Below are 17,602 nucleotides of genomic sequence, written 5' to 3' on the forward strand. Positions count from 1 at the left end.
CCGTGGGCCTGAAGCACCCTCAGGACCCCCCCTCTCATGGGCTGCCAGGGTTGGGGGTCCCAGGGTGATCAGTGTAAAGAGGTGTGGTGTGTGGGCATGTGCACATGGGCATGCACACCTGCAGGCACACAGGACACACCCGTACATGCAGCCCCTGGTGTGCAGCTGCCCTGCTCTCCCCTCCTGGTGCCTACAGGGAGGTGCCCACCCTGAGCGGGCCTCGGTGCCCAGCCCCACCTGCTCGGTCTTGAGGCCGGGCCCCTCGAAGATCATCAGGAGGAGCTGCGAGGCCAGGTCGCGGCGTGGCTGGCTGTGGCTGCACAGGCTGTGCTGGAGCGTGAGGACCAGCTGTGTCTGCTGGGCCACGGTCAGGTTCTTGTCGAAGGCCTGCGCCAGAGAGCAGAGACAGATGAATACCATGTGCCCAGACCTTGGGAACCTGGGAAGGGCCTGCCCTGCCTCGACACTGCCCCTGCCCCAACCACCCCCCTCCCTAAGCCAGGCACACAGCACCCCTTCTCAGGAGAGCTGCCCTAGGGACAGTGGGAGTGAGCAGCTTGCGCCAGGATGCCCCCCACGCCCACTCCGCAAGCAGTGACTAGCCCCCGCTTTGCACACAGTTCGTGGCTCTCTGGGGGCCGGGCTTGAGACACCTCTGGCCAAGCTCCTTCCTTGCCCCACCTGGCTTCCCTCCTCACTTCCCCTGAGAACACACCCTCCCGGCAACAGGCTTCTAAACCCAGGGCTCCTCAGGGGACTCGGTCTGCACGAAGGTGTCACTGCTTCTATCACAGCCTGTCCCAGCAGCAGGCAGGATCTCAGGCCTAAGTGACCCTCACTTGGAATGTGGGAAAACTGAGGCACAGCCAGTTAGGGGCGGAGCTTGGACTCAAGCCCAATCCCTCAATCCCAGTCGACGGGAGGGCCGAGCCTGGGAAGGAAGCGTGTGGGGAGGTGGGTCAGGGAGGGCGGAGAAGGGAGAAGCCATCCTGGCTGGCAGGGACTGAGAGGAAGGGCTGAGACCTTAGGGGAAGGATGGTCCCCAGCAAAGCGAGACAAGCTGTCAGCCTCGTGACAGCGGAGAGGCCAGAGGAGGGAGAGACCCCGAGGGAGGCTCTGGAGATGCCAGTGGGAGCCTGGGGACCAGCGGTCCTGAACGGGCCCGGGCCCACGTCCGGGGCAAGCTGGGGGAAGCTGCAGCGGTGGGTTTCTGAGGGGAGCCCAGCTGCTCCCTGCGCAGGCGCCCGGGGCCTCCCTCAGCCGCTGTGCGCTGGGCTGGGGGCTCTGCTGGGCGCCCCCCCGGCCGCCAGCCCTGCCCGCCCCGCGCTGAGGCCTCACCTTCACCACATCGTGGAGCCTCACGTTCGCCTCCCGTGCCCTGGAGGCCCTTCCTTCAAAATGCTTTGTTTTGTTCAGGTGCATGAATCCCACCGTCCTCCCTGTTGTGAGACTCACGGTCAGGAGGAGCTACTTTGGCCTGGGGAGGTGACACGCTCCTCCGGCAGTACTGCCCCAACTCACAGGCCAGGAGCGAGGCAGGGGACCCAGGAGCCGAGGAGCCGGGTCCAGGCTCTGCCCCCTGCTCCCCCGTGCCCAGCTCACCCTTCTGCTGAGCCAGAAGCTGGAGGAGGAGGAAGACGCAGCGGCGGGAGAGATCCCGGGTGACCCCGTCCTTGTCCTGCCACAGCAGAGTCAGCAGGCCTATCTGGTGGCCCAGCATGGAGGGTGTGGCCTCTTCCTGGGGATGGGGGGACAGGGCAGGGGGGTGAGCAGAGCCACGCCCGGCTTCTCGGGGGCTTCTGCTGTCCCAGGCCCTCCAGCTTTCGGGCTCTTCCAGTCCACTCCTGAGCCTCTGAACAGGGCTCTCCGCCCAGCTCCGGGAAAGCCCTTCACCTCTCTGGCCTTGGTCCCCTCGTCTGTCAGAGGGGGCGTTTCCACTGTGCACGGTGAGAAGCTGGCGGTGTGCCCGTGGTCATTTCCCTCGACGCACACGTGCGTGCTTGTAGTTCTCCTGGCTGCTGTATGGTTCTTTTGAATTCATCATGGTTTTTCAGCCATTTTGATTTTGACATGCCTTGGTGTGTGTGGTTTTCTTTGTGTTTATCCTGCGTGGGGTTCTTTGATATTCTTGGATCAGTGGATTTACACTTTTCATCAAATTTGAAAACTCTCATCCATTGTATTTTCAGCTATTTCTTTCTGTCCCAATCCCCTCTCTTCTTCTGGGACTCCATCTGTACGTGATATTGTTCCACAAGTCACTGTGGCTTTGGCTATTTTTTTCTCTGCTTTTCTTTTTCCTCTGTGTGCTTTGGTTTCAATGGGCTCTATTGTCCTGTCTTCAAGTTCACTAGTATTTTCTTCTGCAGTGTCTGATCTTCTAGTAAGAACATCCAGTGGCTTTTTCATTTCAGGTACTGTATTTTGTTTGCAGTTCTAGAATTTTCACTTGGTTTCTTTCTTTCGAACAGTCACCATTTATCTATTGACATTTCATGTCTATTTTATTATGTTTATGTTTTCCTTTAAAGTTTTGAATATGTTTATAATAGCTGTCTTAAAGTTTTGAGTTCCATCATTTCTGTCATTTATAGGTCTACTTCTGCTAAATAGTTTCTCTCCTGATTCTGAGTGAATTTTCCTGCCTCTTCACCATGTCAAGTAATTTTTTATTGTATGCTGGACATTGTGAGTGTTCTGTTGAATTTTATTCCAATAGGCACTCAATTGATCCTTTTGAGGCTTGGCCTTAAGTTTTCGTTAGGGCAGATTGAGAGCAGCCTTCACTCTGGGACTGGAATACCCCTATTCCTAAGGCCTGGCCTTTATGGGCTGTTCAAGGAAGCTGTTCAACCTGGAGCTCCTTTTCTGCACAACCGCTTTCTCTCCAGGACTCACCCTCAGATTCCAGCTCCCTCCGAATCCCTGAGCTTCCATCTCTGTCTCTTCAGCTCAGCAGCATCAGGGATCCTGCTTCCAGAGCTTCAGAACAGACAATGCCTTCAGGCAGAAAGCTGGCATGGCCCTCCCCACCTCTCTCCTTCCTCTAGCTTTACAGTCCTGTGCTGCCTGTGTTCTGACCCATTTTGTAGTTGCTTACACCGGGAGGCAAGACTGACAGCAGCTACCGCAGTGGAGCGGGGGTGGGGAGGTGGTGGGTAGTGACTGGAGAAAGGTACGAGGGAACTTTCTGAGATGCTAGAAATGTTGTCACTCTTGATACATTTATAGTTTTTAAAAGTCACTGAGCTGTCCACTTAAATTTTTTCATTTTACCATATGCAAATTTTACTTCAGTTAAAGTAATATAAAAAATTGTACTGTATGCCTCTTGCACTCTTCACAACCAAAGGGTGGAGGGTGAGGGGTGACTTCTGCAGCATTGCCTCTAATGTCCAGCCTTGGAGACCTGGGGAGTTTATGCAGTTGGAGCTTGACATAGGCGAGAACTGCTTGTGTGCCAAAGTGAGGTTTAGACCTGGGCAGCAAGCTGCCCTGAGGCTGGGCCAAGGTAGGCTAAAATTAAGGGTGTGGGGCTGGGCTGAGTTTGAATCGAGTGCACAGAGCAGTGGACACAGAGCAGGTCTGTGTTCTGGGTGGGAGGACACACTCCAATGCGCGCTGTGATCACCTGGGATTTTCCTCCCCACGAGGACATGTGTGTGGCATGGCTGTTCACGTGAGGATGTGGGATCTGCTTCCTCAGCTTTGGGGAATGAAGCGAAAGCCCCTGGGACACCTTTCTCAGTTACTGATGTTCTCAAGCCTTTCTTTTTATTCATGAGTTTATCCCTTCGACAAATCTATATTGGATGCCTTTTCGAAAAGTTCAACTTGCCTCCCAGATAAGTTTACCTCCTCAGGCTGAGCCTGACCACTCACCTGCAGACTGGCCCGTCCACCTGTCTGCTCAGGATCCAGGCTTGCTTGTCTCTTGGACATCTCATGCCCAACAAGCCTGCAAAAGACCTGATCTGCTCCCCATCCCCCACTCCAACAAACATGCTGCAGTGGCAGACATCGCCCCTCCCGGGTGGCGCCAACTCAGTCTTTTCAGCTGCACAGGCTGAAATCTGTGGAGTTATCAGAACTTCCTCTTGGCTCTGCCTGCAAACTATTCCCAGAACCTATACCCATCTCTGCCCTCTCTCCAACACCACACACACACATACAGAAGAACTACAGCTATATTTAAGTCTATATGTACATAACTCCATCTGTGTAGATTAAAAATGGTGAGTTCAAACTGATGTCTCTAACTCCAATACAAAACCACGGGCAGATTTTAATCTTAACCCTTTTCTGTATTTGCAACTTTTCCAACAGGAAGGCACCTGACTTCCATGCCCTCAATATATTTCCTCATTTGTACGTTTAAAATGTAAGTTTCAGAGCTGCAAATCAATATCACTGCAAAACCAAACTACTGAATTTGTTTAAAGTATTTGTTTACAGTGCTTGTTATTTAAGGTAAAACTTACATACAGTGAAATAATCAAATCAATAAGTGCACAATTCAGTGAGTTTGGACAACTGGACAGATCTGTATAATTCCTGCCTTTACCAAGATAGAGACTATTCCCATTACCTCGGAAAGTCGGCTTGGGCTGCCTCACGGTGAGTCCTGCCTGCCCAGAAGCCATTGCTTTTCCAATCAGTTTTGCTTGTGATTGTGCGTCACGTGACGGAATCACAGCGTGTGTCCGCTGAGCCTGGCTTCTTGGCTGCACACATCGTGGGGTCCATCCATGCGCTCCCTTGCTCTTCATTGCTGCTGGGCACTTCATTGTGCAGACCCCACGATGAGCCTGTGTGCTCTTCTGCTGATGGACGTGTGGGGTGCCTGCAGTTTGGGGCTATTATGAATAAATCCATCACACAAATTCTGGCATGAGTCTTTCTATGGATGTGTGTTTTCATTTCTCCGGGGTAAATGTCTAGGAGTGGAACTGTGTGGCTGTAGGATATACACGTGTTCAACTTTAAAAGAAGCTGCTGAAAGCTCTCCCAAGTGGTTTTGCCATCTTATGCTCCCACCAGCAATGTGTGACATTTCTTGTTGCTCCACACCCTGCCAGCTCTCGGTATTTTCAGTCGTTTTAATTTTACCCTTCCAGCAGGTGTGTGGTTGCCTTGGGTTGAATGTCCTCCCAGAAGTTAATCCCCACTGTGACTGTTAAGGGTGAGAAATCCTAGGGCCTTGAAGAGGTGATTGGATCGTAGGACCGTGCAGTAGTGAATGGATTAATAATGGTGGTCAGGGGCGTGGTTCTGAGGGCTTTAAAAAGAGAGTGAAGGAAGAGGTTGGTCTCTCTCTGCTCCACCATTTTGCAATGTCATACCCTGCTGTCACTGTCACCACCACCAAGGCCTTCACCAGATGTGTTCCCTGGACTTTGGACTTCCTAGCCTCAGAAACTATAAGAAATAAATTTCATTTTCTTTATAAATCACACAATTCCAGGTATTTATGTTATAAGCAACAGAAACAGATGAGTACAGTGGGGATATCTCATTGTGGTTTTAATTTGTTTCCTTTAGGACACTACGTTGAGCACATTCGTTTTCATGTGCTTTGTAAAATCCCTGTTTAAGTCTTTTGCCTACGGGCCGAGCCCGTGGCACACTCGGGAGAGTGCGGTGCTGGGAGCGTGGTGACACTCTGGCCGCGGGTTCGGATCCTATATAGGGATGGCCGGTGTGCTCACTGGCTGAGTACTGGTCACGAAAAAAAAAAAAAAAAAGTCTTTTGCCTGTTTTATTTATTTTTATTTATTTATTTATTTATTATTTAAAAAGATGACCGGTAAGGGGATCTTAACCCTTGACTTGGTGTTGTCAGCACCACGCTCTCCCAAGTGAGCTAACCGGCCATCCCTATACAGGGATCCGAACCCGTGGCCTTGCTGTTATCAGCACCACACTCTTGCAAGCGAGCCGCGGGCCAGCCCTTTTGCCTGTTTTAAAAACTGGGTTATCTTTTTATTGAGGTGCAGGAGTTCGTTATATCTTCTGAATGCGAGTCCTTCGTCAGATATATGCAGTGCAAATATTCTCTCCCAGTCTGTGTCTTGACTCTGGATTCCCTTAACAGTGTCTTTGGATGCACAGAAGTTTCTAGTTTCAGTGAAGTCCACTTTATCCATATTTTGTTTACAGTTATTGCCGTCTGCAGTCTATCTAGGAAATCTTTGCCTATCCCAAGTTTGTAAAGATAATCTGGGTTTTCTCGTAGAAACTTTATGGTGTTAATTTTTATGTTCAGCTCTGTGGTCCATCTCGAATTATTCTTGGTTTTGGTGGGAGACAGAGTGAGGTTCTCTCCCCCGTGTGGAGCACTCCTGTTCCAGCACTTTTGCTTAAAGGACTTTCTCGCCCCATCTAGAGCTTTGGCGCCTCTGTTGAAAATCCAATGACTGTTTCAGTGGGGGCCTGTTTTCACCCCTGTGCTTTTCTGTTGATGTGTTTACACTCTTCCACCTTAGTTCTCCGTTTTCAGGGCTGTTCTGGCTGTCCCGGGTCCCTGCCCCATGCGGCTGCCTGTCCTGGGCTCGGGCTCTTCCCTCAGACTGCTTTTCTCCCAGTAGCCCCCGGCTTCCTCTGCGTCCTCCTTCAAGGGCTTGCTCCCATGTAGCCTTCCTATCCAGACTCGCTCCGACCACCGACCACCGACCACCCTATGTGAATTGCAACCACAGCCCTGGGGCTGGAGGTTTCCTAGGGCTGGGGGCAGAGACCATCTTCTTGTTCCGCACAGAATCCAGCACCTCACAGAGGCTCAGTGGATATCGACTGCGACAACCAGTGAGCGCTGCCAGGAGGGGGCGTCATGGTCACCAGCGCTCCCTGGTCCTTCCTGCAGCGGCTGCCTGGCCCCGTCCCTCCCCGAGCGTGGTGGGGTGCCGGGGACTCACAGTGATGTGCAGAAAGTCCACCACGTACTGCAGGAGCTGGGAGATGGACTGCACGGCCCGCTGGCACTCATGGCTCTTGTCCGACCTCAGCCAGTGTTCTGTGTGCTGCCACAGAGAGGGGAGCGCCTGAGGACCGGCCACCCGGGGCCCACCCTGTGGCTAGCACTAGAGTCGACGTCAGCCTCTGGCCTGTAGTGCGTGTGGTGGGAATAGTCAGCTTGGCACAACCTCGAACTAGAAGAAACCCTTTAACACCTGAGAGGTTTGGTCCCCGAGTAGCCCAGCCTCCCTCAGCCACCCTCTCTCCGAGGCCTGTCTCCACCCTCAGTCCCAGCTGGCCTCTCTGCAGGCCCTGGGGTGGCACTGTGGCTTCAGTCTCCATCCCCGTCCTGAGCTCCAGGCTGCTCCCGAGCAGACCAGCCAAGCTCTGGCCAGGTTCCTTTCAGGACAGAGAAGGACAGCTGCTGTGCCCAGCACACTGCTATGTGTGCCTCACATGTTCCCTCTAAGCCTCGAGATACCCTCTGGGGACAGACTCATGCTCCCCATTTGCTGTGTTGTGGTAAGAGCAAGGCCCTGGGCTCACGGACCTAGTGGGCTCCTTTCTCTGCCTCTAGCCATCTGGGAGGTCAGGGCCAAGCCCCATCCTCTAGGCCCATTTCCCTATCTGTGAAATGGGGACATGGATGCCCACCTGTGGGCTGGAAGAATCTGTCCTTGCAAAGCACAGAGCCCAGGGAGGGTCACAGGTGCCACTAAGCCCTCAGCAGGAGGACCTAAGCAGACTGGCTGACCCGCTGGCCCTCCAGCACCTCCCCACACCACAGCAGGGTGAGGCTTCCCCACAGAGTGGGCCCAGCTGCCCGCAGTGACACCAGATGGTGAGGTCAGTGGGGCATGCTTGTCCTTGGCAGGGTGCGTGGCTCTTCTGTAGTACCCACCTCAGTCCTTACGAGAGTCGAAAGGCCTAGGCTGCGCAGCCTACGGGGCACTTGGTCTGTGGCACAGACTACACCTCCCAGCCTAGCCCTCTCGGCACTTCCTTCACGTGTGGCGCCCACCCTGGGCAGACCCGGACCGGGAGCCCTCCCCGAGCCCCACCTGCAGGAGGAAGCAGACCTCGTCCAAGCTCTCATTCTCAGAGACGAAGCTCTGCAGCAGCAGGCCGAGGGCATGCGCGGTCTTCCTGTACAGCTCCTGCAGGAGGAAGATGGCCACCGTGCCTCAGGGCTGGGCCACCTGCAGACCACGGAGGGGCCCAGTGTGAGCGAGCTCTGCAAGCTTCAAGTGTCACAGCGGGACCCACAGGTCCTGCCCTCGGCCTCTCTGTCCCCTCCTGGTTTCCGCCCACTCTCTGGCTGCTCATCTTCCTTATTTCCCTTAATCGCTGCCGTCCCCAGGGGCTGGTCCTGAGCTCTCTTTCTTTTTCACCCTCTTTATCCTCCCTGGGAACATTTTTTGGCTGATGTCCTCAGAGTTCAGAACACAGGCGGCTGGCCCTGGGCCCCTGTACCCGAGGGCAAGAAACATGCAGCTGCTGCGAGCCCGGAGGCTTTGGGGTTGTCTGTCAGCGCAGCAGACCCTGACAGCAAAAGCTGGGGGCAGGGCACGTCTTGTCAGGGCCTCCTGACCCTGCATCTCACCTGAACCTCACAGAACACTGAGGGTGGCATGCAGACCAGAGCCCCAGTTTAGGGGAGCAGAACCCAAAGACCACAGGCCATGGCAAAGCCCGGGTGGAACCCACGCTGGGAACAGAGCTCTTTCCTCTTGTCCCTCAGCCCCCATACGTGGCAAGGACTCGAGTGGGCTAGCACCCAACACCTGGAAGGACGGGGAAGATGGCCCCAGGACAGACATCACCATGACATCCAGGGCTGGCTCCACGGGGGGTAAGCTGCTCTTCAATGTCTCCATGGGTGGGAGTGTGTACAAGCTCCTCAGGCAGGTCTGCAGGATCCTGGACTTGACCATGGGTGTGAAATGGGGCCGCAAATTGCTAGAAGGGACACAGAAACGATTCTAGACTTTTTGCACAGCCCACAGTCCTGGGTAAAAAAGGCCTGGCTGAATGGGTTCCCAGTGGGGAGAGGCTGGCACAATTCAAAATGTGGAAGTAGTCTGGGACAGGTTTCAGACTCAGATTGGAGGGTGCTATTGGGAAAAATGGACCTATATGGACTGGGAGGGGCCTGTTGGAGACAGACGCTGCACTGAGCCATCCCGACACGTTCACTTAGTTCTCTTGGGTTCATTGACATCGTTTGTGAGAATACTTAGGATTATTCTGGGGTCATATTCAGGGCTGTGAATGGGATCAGAGGTCAGCTGGTGAGCCAGGGTCAGGACTCAAGGGGTGACAAGGCCAAGGCATGATTAGGGCTCAGCATGTGACCAGGATCAGGGCTCAGCATGTGACCAGGATCAAAGCTCAGCATGTGACCAGGATCAGGGCTCAGCATGTGACCAGGATCAAGGCTCAGCATGTGACCAGGATCAAGGTTCAGCATGTGGCCAGGTTCAGGGCTCAATGAGTAACCTGGGTCAGGGCTCAGTCTGTGCCAACCTATCCTGGACGCAGAACAAAGCAAGTCTGATGGCCCCACCCGCTTGCCTCCGCTCACACGCTGACCCCCACTCCATCCTCCGATGGCCTGGGCTATCCTTGTCCCTGGACCTGAGGGGCATTACCTCAGTCCCTCAATGACCAGTATGATCTTCTGCCGGCGGAGGGTGGCCAGGACGTTGGGCTCCTTCTGCAGGAGGCACTGGGGGGCAGATGAGGGGCTGGTGTGGCAGGGTCTGGCATCCAGCCTGGCCTGTTCAGCCCCCACCCACCCTAGCCGTCCCTGCAAGCACTGCTGGGCAGGGCCTCTGGGGGCCTCTCACCAGGAGACACCCGATGAGCTCGGGAATCTGAGTGAACTTGTAGTTCTGGGCACCGTCCTCCCGCCCGAGGGCCTTCGTGAGCATCACGGCCGCCGACAAGAAGCTCGTGTCTAGGATGTCATCCTGCCGAGCACACGTGGGTGCCGGGGCAAGGTCAGCGAAGCGTTCCCTGAGGTCCTGCTGCATAGCCCCAGCACACAGCCTACCCAGGGTGTAAACAGCATGCAGGCATGCACACACACATGTGCACCACACCCATGTGGCATCCACACGGCACACCCATACACACAACATCCACACACACGTGCACCACACCCACGCAGCATCCACACACACACACAGAGCACACATTGTCATGCACACATTGTCATATATACAACATACACAGAGAATACCACACACCCAGATCACACCCTCACGCACACACAGCACATCTATATCCACACAAAATACACACAGCACACACAACATACACCACACATAACACTCGCAACACCCACATACATATATACAACATCGTAAATATAGCATAGACAGCACATACAACGTGCATACAACACACACACACACACACACACACACACACACACCCCGCCCCCTGCCCAGGCAGCACAGGTGGAATAGGCAGTCACAGCATGTCTGCTCTCTGTTCGCTCCCTGTGTGACACTTGGGTCTGCAGCACTGGAGCTGCCGCCTTCGGAGGGGCGTGAAGGGCACCCACCTGCCTGAGGCCCAGGGCTGTGCGGGGAGGGCAACCACCTCCCTTCCCTGGCCTCACAGCCCTGGGCTGGTCAAGCCCCGTCCTGCCGCCACCCACAGCCAGGGTGGCCAGACCGTGAGTGGTGGGTGATGAAGAGCGACCCGGGGTCTGGGAGCAGACCCCAGTAAAGTGCTGGAGGGGCACCCACCAAGGGCCCATTGCCTGAGCTGCTCTTGAGGGTGCAGACCATCTGCCCTCCTCCTGTCTGAGGTGGGGCGGTGGCTGTGGTGGGGCTCACCTGGCTGCTGCAGGAGAAATAGTACACCATCCTGGCGACAATGCTGTCCACCCAGGGCAGGATCCGCTCCCTGGCCTGCAAGGCCATCTGCCCGTAGCACAGCAGGCAGGTGCTGCTGACCCATTTCCAGTGCAGGTTGGGCTCCAGTAGCTGTGGGTGGGCGGGAGCTGGGCCTGCAGGGGGCCGCTGAGCTCCCGGCCTGTCCCTGGCACCCACCCTGCCTCCTGCCCCAGGAGAAAGCTTCGAGCCCTCTGCACAGGTTCAGGATGGAGGCTAGTGTGTCCACACTCCACGCAGGGCCGTGTGCCCAGAACTGGTGCCAGCCCCCTCCTCTAGGAAGCCCCCTTGCCTTCCCAGGTAGCGCCTCCTCCTTTGGGTATCTCTTGCTGGTCTGTTCTTCTCAGGGAGGCTCCCAGGGAAGGGACTGGCCTGGAACGTGCAGCCGCTCAACGCAAACCCCCCTCCGGTAGGTATGCAGGTGAGCAAACAGGCTCAGGCCACACATACCACCTGAGGTCAGGGAAGGCCCCACGGCCCCAGATCCTAATGGTGGCTCATGGGGCCCCAGGGACAGGACACATGTGGCAAGCACAGAGAAGGATCGCCTTCATCCAGGCTGAGTCCCACATGCCAGCCTCTCAGCAGAGCAGTGGGTGGTGCAGGAGGCCCCCATCTCACAAATGAGCAAACCAAGGCTCAGAGACACAAGTGACATTCTCCAGGCTGTAAGGGGTTGGGGCACCTGGACCCTCCCTGCCCCATGCCATTCTCCTCTGCATCAGCCAGTGGCCAGGCCTCTCTACCTGGTTATCTGGGGAAGGGAGGGCCAACCTCAGGAACCTGGTATGGCCCAGGCGCTCCAGCACTGTCCACACCACCTCCAGGTGCGCGGTGGCCGCCACGCCCACAGCAAGTGCCATGCCCTGCAGTCCGGAGGACCCAGTGAGCCCATCCTGAAGAGGCGGTGCAGATGTCCCAGCCCTTCCAAGGGGCCCGCTCCTCCCAGGGGGGCTCCTGTCTGCCAAGGTAGGGCCAGGATGCAGTGGCAGGTCTTGACAGTCACTGCCAGTCAGCACCCAGTGAAATGCTGCAGGGCCGCGGGAGCCACACCGGCAGAGGTCCCACCCACCTGCCGCTGGCCCGCAGTCTGGTGGGACAACTCCAGCAGGCAAGCCAGGTGCCTCCTCACCAGCTCCTTGTGGGTGCACTCCCGGAGGATCAGCCCATACAAGTGGAAGAGAAAGGTCTAGGGCGAGATGCAGAGTGGGGGACAGAGAAGCTGCGCGGGCTTGTCTCTGTGCTAGGCCCCGCCCCATGGCTGCCTGGTCCCTGCTGGTCCCTGCAGGCTGCCCCCAGAGAGTGGGCTCCAAACCTAGAGGCTCTTGCAGGGTGGTGCCCAGACCCTGTGTCCAGACCACTGCCCGATTCTAGGGTCTGGGGTGCCACTGCAGGGCTCAGCCCCGAGGACTGGGCCCCACCTTGCTCCAGTGGGTCGCCACGCACACGGGCCCTACCCTGAGCACCACTGTGCACCCTGCCTGCTCCGGGGGCCCGGTGTGCTCAGAGTCCCCAGGCAGAGCCCCTGCTGTGGGGGCCTCATCTGTCGGTGGCACAAACAGCTCCCTGCTCCTCTGTGCACCTTATGGCACTGCACGTTAGCACAGGAGGAAGCCCTCACACCTTTCCAGCATTTTCCATGTGTGTGGGGCTTGGGTCATGTCAGTCACTGGGAGAGGGGAGGGGCCTGAGAAGCTCCTTGATCTGCCTCAGTCCACCTTCCTAGGGGGTCTCCCCCACCCAAGTGCTGACCTTATCCAAAGTCGTCTGGGGGTCCAGGTTCAAGAAAGCCAGAATCTTCTGGATGTTGGTGTCCTCGATGTTCAGTTCCTGCTCCCTCCTGGTGGGCTGTGGGCAGAGCGCAATGCTCAGGGCACAGATCTCCAGTCCTTGCCCACCCCACCTGGGGGGGACACAGCCCAGAGTGGATAGGACAAAGTGGGCCCTGCTGGGACCCATGGGTGGGCAGAGAACAAGACCACCCACTCCCAAAACGGAGAAGGAAGGAGGTGGGGTAAAGCCCACCATCAGCCAAGGCTCATTCTTAAGTGGGTTTCTGCCCGTGCCCTCCTCTGCTGCAGACCCCAGATAGACTCTGACCCTTAGGACAGAGGCTGGACCCCTTATCATGGCCGCAACCCCATCTCCTGGGGAGCCCCACCCTAGTGTGCTGCCATTGTGCTGGCCCAGGGCCTTTGTACAGTCTGTTCCTTCTGGCTGGATGGCACCCTCCAGACAGTACGTCTGGCATCAGCCCAGGCTCTTGGTCCCTGATGCCCAGAGAAGTGCATGCTTGGTCAGCCTTTCCCGAAACACAGGTCCTCCACTGAGGTGTCTCTGTCAGCCCCCAGCCCCCCAAAGACTGTCACTCAGGGTGACAGGGGTAGGGGGTGGGCTGCAGCTTCAAGAGGTGGAGGAGGGGGTGCAAGGAAGCTGGAGACAAAAGCTGGAGCAGGCCCAGGGCTTCACGCAGGTCAGGGAGCACAGCTCAGAGGACAGGGGCTTCCCTGGCAGAGCTGGAGCACTTGGCACACCCAGGAGGAGCTCGGTCCTGTGCCCAGACGCCTGAGCTAGGGCGGCCTCACGAGTGCGTCAGCCACCCTCTCCTACCCCGAGTGGGCACAGAGGTGGGCCAGCACCCAGGCCTCAGGCTGTCTGTGCTTCCGCCTGCTCCGGTGCTTGTGGGCAGCAGCAGGGTAGGCCCTGACCCCGTCACACCTTCTGGCACCCTCCAGCAGAGTTCCGGGGGCTTCAGGGACTACAAAGGCCTGTGGGGACCACGGGGTGTTTGGTGGTAGTGATGGCAGTCAGGCTTGGGAGTGTCCCCAGGCCTACCTGGTCATGCTCATCCAGGCAGTGGCAGATGGCCTCCAGCACCATGCTCTGCTGCATGGTCAGCATGGCCCTGATCCTGCCGACAAGCCTCTCCTCCCAGGGGGGACGCCCGCCCCAGCACACGCCCAGGAGCCCCACGTCCGGGTAGTCTGTGGAGGACCAGGAAGCAGAGAGGCAGCGCCCACCCCACCCGCCAGCCCCTGGCCTCCTGGACCCTGCCACCCAGGACCCCTGGCACCTGCTTCTCCTTGTCCCCACCTTCCACCAGCAGGAAAAAAGGGGTGTGAAGTAGTGGGGGGGCTGGATGCACAAGATGCAGGGGACACTTGCCTCACTGAGGCCGAGAGAGGGGCGCAGACCAGCTCAGGGCAGGGTCAGCTCGTAGCCAGGTGGGCCAGGACCGGCCTCAGAGCCAGCCCGGGATGCACGGACACGTCCTGCAACCAGGACTCAAAACCTCAGACCAACCAGGAAAAGGTGAATTGGATGATGCGGCCAAAGTGACTGCCAATCACTTGGAACAAAAAATCAACCCAGATCCCGACCCAACTCCCTGCACCAAACAAAGAGCAGACAGTTGCGGTGCACACGTTTCAGAACCGAAGCCGTAACCTTGCAGGGGAGCTTGCGGGTTTCGGTATCTGTGATCCTGGGCTGCAGAAGGGCTTTCTAAGCATCAGAGAGAGAAGCTAAAGGGAAATACTTCTAGACTTAGCGACGCAGACAATTTCTGGGGCTCAAACAATCCACCACATGGAATAAGCTGAGAAAATGTTGCCGCCTCTACAATAAGGGGTTCGCAGTCAGTGCAAGGTCCCCCCCAGGCTCAGACACAGCCTGGGAGGCAGGGGCGGCCCCAGGAGCAAGACAGCCCAGGGCCAATAACTAAATGAAAAGCCGCCCACATCGCCAATAAAGAGAAACCCAGATTAGAGCACGATTGCGCGGTGACTGCTCATCTACCGGTGACACGGAGGTGAAAGGGTGAAGGAGGACGTGATGACGCCCCTGGGGTGGGGTCACCCAGCAAGCCTCAGCACAGAAGCAAAACAGCACGTTTGGAACCGCACAGAGAGGAGGATTTCTTTCTCAGAAGCAGATAGGGTCTGGAAGCTTTATGACAACCATGAGTGTGGATTTCCATTGTCTGACACTTTTGCAAAGAAAATCAACATTTCTATAATCAGGAAAAAAAAATTAAGCCTGCAAAACCAGTATCCTACTGGAAATAGAAATAGAGTAAGTTTCCGGGTGAGTGCAGTGCGGTCCCCGTCATCGGCTGCTGTCTGTAGGAGCAGGTGCCAGCATTGCTGGCAGATCTCAGGGTCCTTGCTGGTCACCTCCCTCCTACCGGCCCTTGGCCACAAGTCAGTGCAAACGTTTGTGTTTATAATGTCCTGGGGCAGATCTGTGTGGCCTTCCCCTAAGCCCCAAGTGCACCTAGGTCTAGGCTGGCTCCACTTCTGAGTTACCAGTGACTCCACCCCCGCCCGCCTCCCTCACAGGGGATGGAGCCGCCGAGGACAGATGACAGAGAGGGCAGGCACGAGGCTCCCTGTGCAGCCTGGTGGCAGGCAGTGCCCAGACTGCCTCGCCTGCTCCCTGGGCCGCTCTGGAACCACTTTCTTCCTGGGCAAAGGGGTGGCTGGTCCCCCCTTTCAGCTGTCCTCTGTTAGGCCAGAGTGCTGAGGGGGTGAGGATGGGGTAGGCAAGGGGGGCAGAGACAGGAGGCGTCCACAGCCAGCCTCGCCTCTGGTCCACGGTGGGTCACTGAAGCGCTTCTGGGAGTTTCTCTCTGCCCACTTCCCCATACCACTGTCAGAGGAGAGACCACAGAACCCAGAAGGCCACCGTCTGAGTGGACTTCGTCCCCTGCGCTGCGCGGCATCCCTTTCGGAGGCCTCTGCCTGACGCAGCAGGGCACCCACAGCCTCTGCACCCACAGCACTCACAGCCAGGGCCCGGGGCAGAGGCCTGCTCCGTCTGCCGCTCCGAGGCCCGGGCACCCCCACCCCTCACTCACCAAGCTCCAGCTCTCGCTCCTCCCTGCACGACAGGCTGTTGGACCTCCTGAGGGGGAGGTGGAAGCCACTGTGGGGTGCTGCCATCATGGAAGGAGACGGGTCCTGGGACAGGGACAGGAGGGCAGCTCAGCCACAGCTGCCAAACCAGAGCCAAACCATGCAGGCCCCACCCCAGTCACCACAAACCACACAGACCCCGCCTCCAGGCACCCCAACCCCTACCAGGCCTCATCCCTCAGTCACCCCAAACCTTACCAGGCCCCTCACCACTGTCAGTCACCCCAAACCTTACCAGGCCCCTCACCACTGTCACTCACCTCAGACCTTACCAGGTCCCTCACCACTGTCACTCACCTCAGACCTTACCAGGTCCCTCACCACTGTCAGTCACCCCAAACCTTACCAGGCCCCTCACCGCTATCACTCAACGCCAACCCTTACCAGGCTCGTCACCACTGTCACTCACCCCAGACCTTACCAGGCCCCTCACCGCTGTCACTCACCCCAGACCTTACCAGGCCCCTCACCGCTATCACTCAACGCCAACCCTTACCAGGCCCCTCACCGCTGTCACTCACCCCAGACCTTACCAGGCCCCTCACCACTGTCACTCACCCCAGACCTTACCAGGCCCCTCACCGCTGTCACTCACCCCAAACCTTACCAGGCCCCTCACCGCTGTCACTCACCCCAGACCTTACCAGGCCCCTCACCGCTATCACTCAACGCCAACCCTTACCAGGCCCCTCACCGCTGTCACTCACCCCAGACCTTACCAGGCCCCTCACCACTGTCACTCACCCCAGACCTTACCAGGCCCCTCACCGCTGTCACTCACCCCAAACCTTACCAGGCCCCTCACCGCTGTCACTCACCCCAGACCTTACCAGGCTCCTCACCGCTGTCAGTCACCCCAGACCTTACCAGGCCCCTCACCACTCTCAGTCACCTCAAACCTTACCAGGTCCCTCACCACTGTCACTCAACCCCAGACCTTACCAGGCCCCTCACCGCTGTCACTCACCCTAGACCTTACCAGGCCCCTCACCGCTGTCACTCAACCCCAGACCTTACCAGGCCCCTCACCGCTGTCACTCACCCCAGACCTTACCAGGCCCCTCACCGCTGTCACTCACCCCAGACCTTACCAGGCCCGTCACCGCCGTCACTCACCGCAGCACAGGAGGGGTCTCTATGGACTAGGGAAGGAGGGAAGAGGACCCTACTCAGCTGAGGCTGGCATCTGAGGGCCCTGGGGGTCCAATTCTCAAAAGCCCATGGGGTCTGTGCCTGTCCCCAGGTGATGGACTGCATGCTCTGAGGAGCCTGGCCTGCCGTCCCCCCTCACCAACGTCGCATGGTGGGTGGCAACTCTGGGGCCTCCTGCCTCCCCCACCCGCCCTTCCCCCTGGCATCCTCGGGGCCTGGCTCTGCATCGTCCTCTCCTCAGCGCCAAGCCCCTCTGGACCGTCCACTCCCCCCGTGGCCACACCAACACTCAGACCAAGCTTAGAGGCATTAGGGGGTCTCCTGGGGACCTTTTAAAATGCATCTTCTGGTTATTGGGTCTTAGGGGGCCAGAATCTGCATTTCTAACAAGCTTCTAGGTCACCCAAAGCTGCCAATGGGGGCTCGGCGGCCACCTGGAGGCCCACAGTTCTCTCTGAACAGCTGGACCTGGAGGCCGGCCACAGACCCACACTGGCACTTGGGCACACCTCCCTCAGGCTCCTAAGCACCTGGCCCTCCTGGCCAGCCTCGCCAGGGCCCTGGGACGGCCTCGACCCCTCCGGGCCTGGCCAACTTTCCTAATTACTCCCCACCCCACTGCTGCCCTCCCCTCTCCCTCGTCTCCTGACGTCCACGCCCTACTAACTCTCCTCC

At 57.5% G+C, this 17,602-nt stretch overlaps 1 protein-coding gene across 1 annotated transcript in view; it reads right to left on the minus strand.

Moving 5' to 3' along the window:
- LOC134363734 (maestro heat-like repeat family member 5) overlaps positions 1-15,802 on the minus strand; it is a 29,433-nt gene extending 13,631 nt beyond the window's left edge. Inside the window, exons 1-16 of the mRNA XM_063079284.1 lie at positions 15,718-15,802; positions 13,695-13,843; positions 13,470-13,627; positions 12,612-12,762; positions 11,932-12,048; positions 11,606-11,725; positions 10,803-10,952; positions 10,526-10,672; positions 9,804-9,983; positions 9,606-9,682; positions 8,778-8,913; positions 8,016-8,111; positions 6,915-7,019; positions 1,456-1,738; positions 1,145-1,338; positions 238-387 (exon numbers count right to left, since the gene is read on the minus strand). Of these exons, the coding sequence (XP_062935354.1) occupies positions 238-387; positions 1,145-1,338; positions 1,456-1,738; positions 6,915-7,019; positions 8,016-8,111; positions 8,778-8,913; positions 9,606-9,682; positions 9,804-9,983; positions 10,526-10,672; positions 10,803-10,952; positions 11,606-11,725; positions 11,932-12,048; positions 12,612-12,762; positions 13,470-13,627; positions 13,695-13,843; positions 15,718-15,802 (2,298 nt within the window). The remainder of the gene's footprint in view (positions 1-237; positions 388-1,144; positions 1,339-1,455; positions 1,739-6,914; positions 7,020-8,015; positions 8,112-8,777; positions 8,914-9,605; positions 9,683-9,803; positions 9,984-10,525; positions 10,673-10,802; positions 10,953-11,605; positions 11,726-11,931; positions 12,049-12,611; positions 12,763-13,469; positions 13,628-13,694; positions 13,844-15,717) is intronic.
- Positions 15,803-17,602: the final 1,800 nt, after the last annotated feature.

The sequence above is a fragment of the Cynocephalus volans genome, chromosome 15 (assembly GCF_027409185.1).
Source record: "Cynocephalus volans isolate mCynVol1 chromosome 15, mCynVol1.pri, whole genome shotgun sequence".
Classification (NCBI taxonomy): domain Eukaryota; kingdom Metazoa; phylum Chordata; class Mammalia; order Dermoptera; family Cynocephalidae; genus Cynocephalus; species Cynocephalus volans.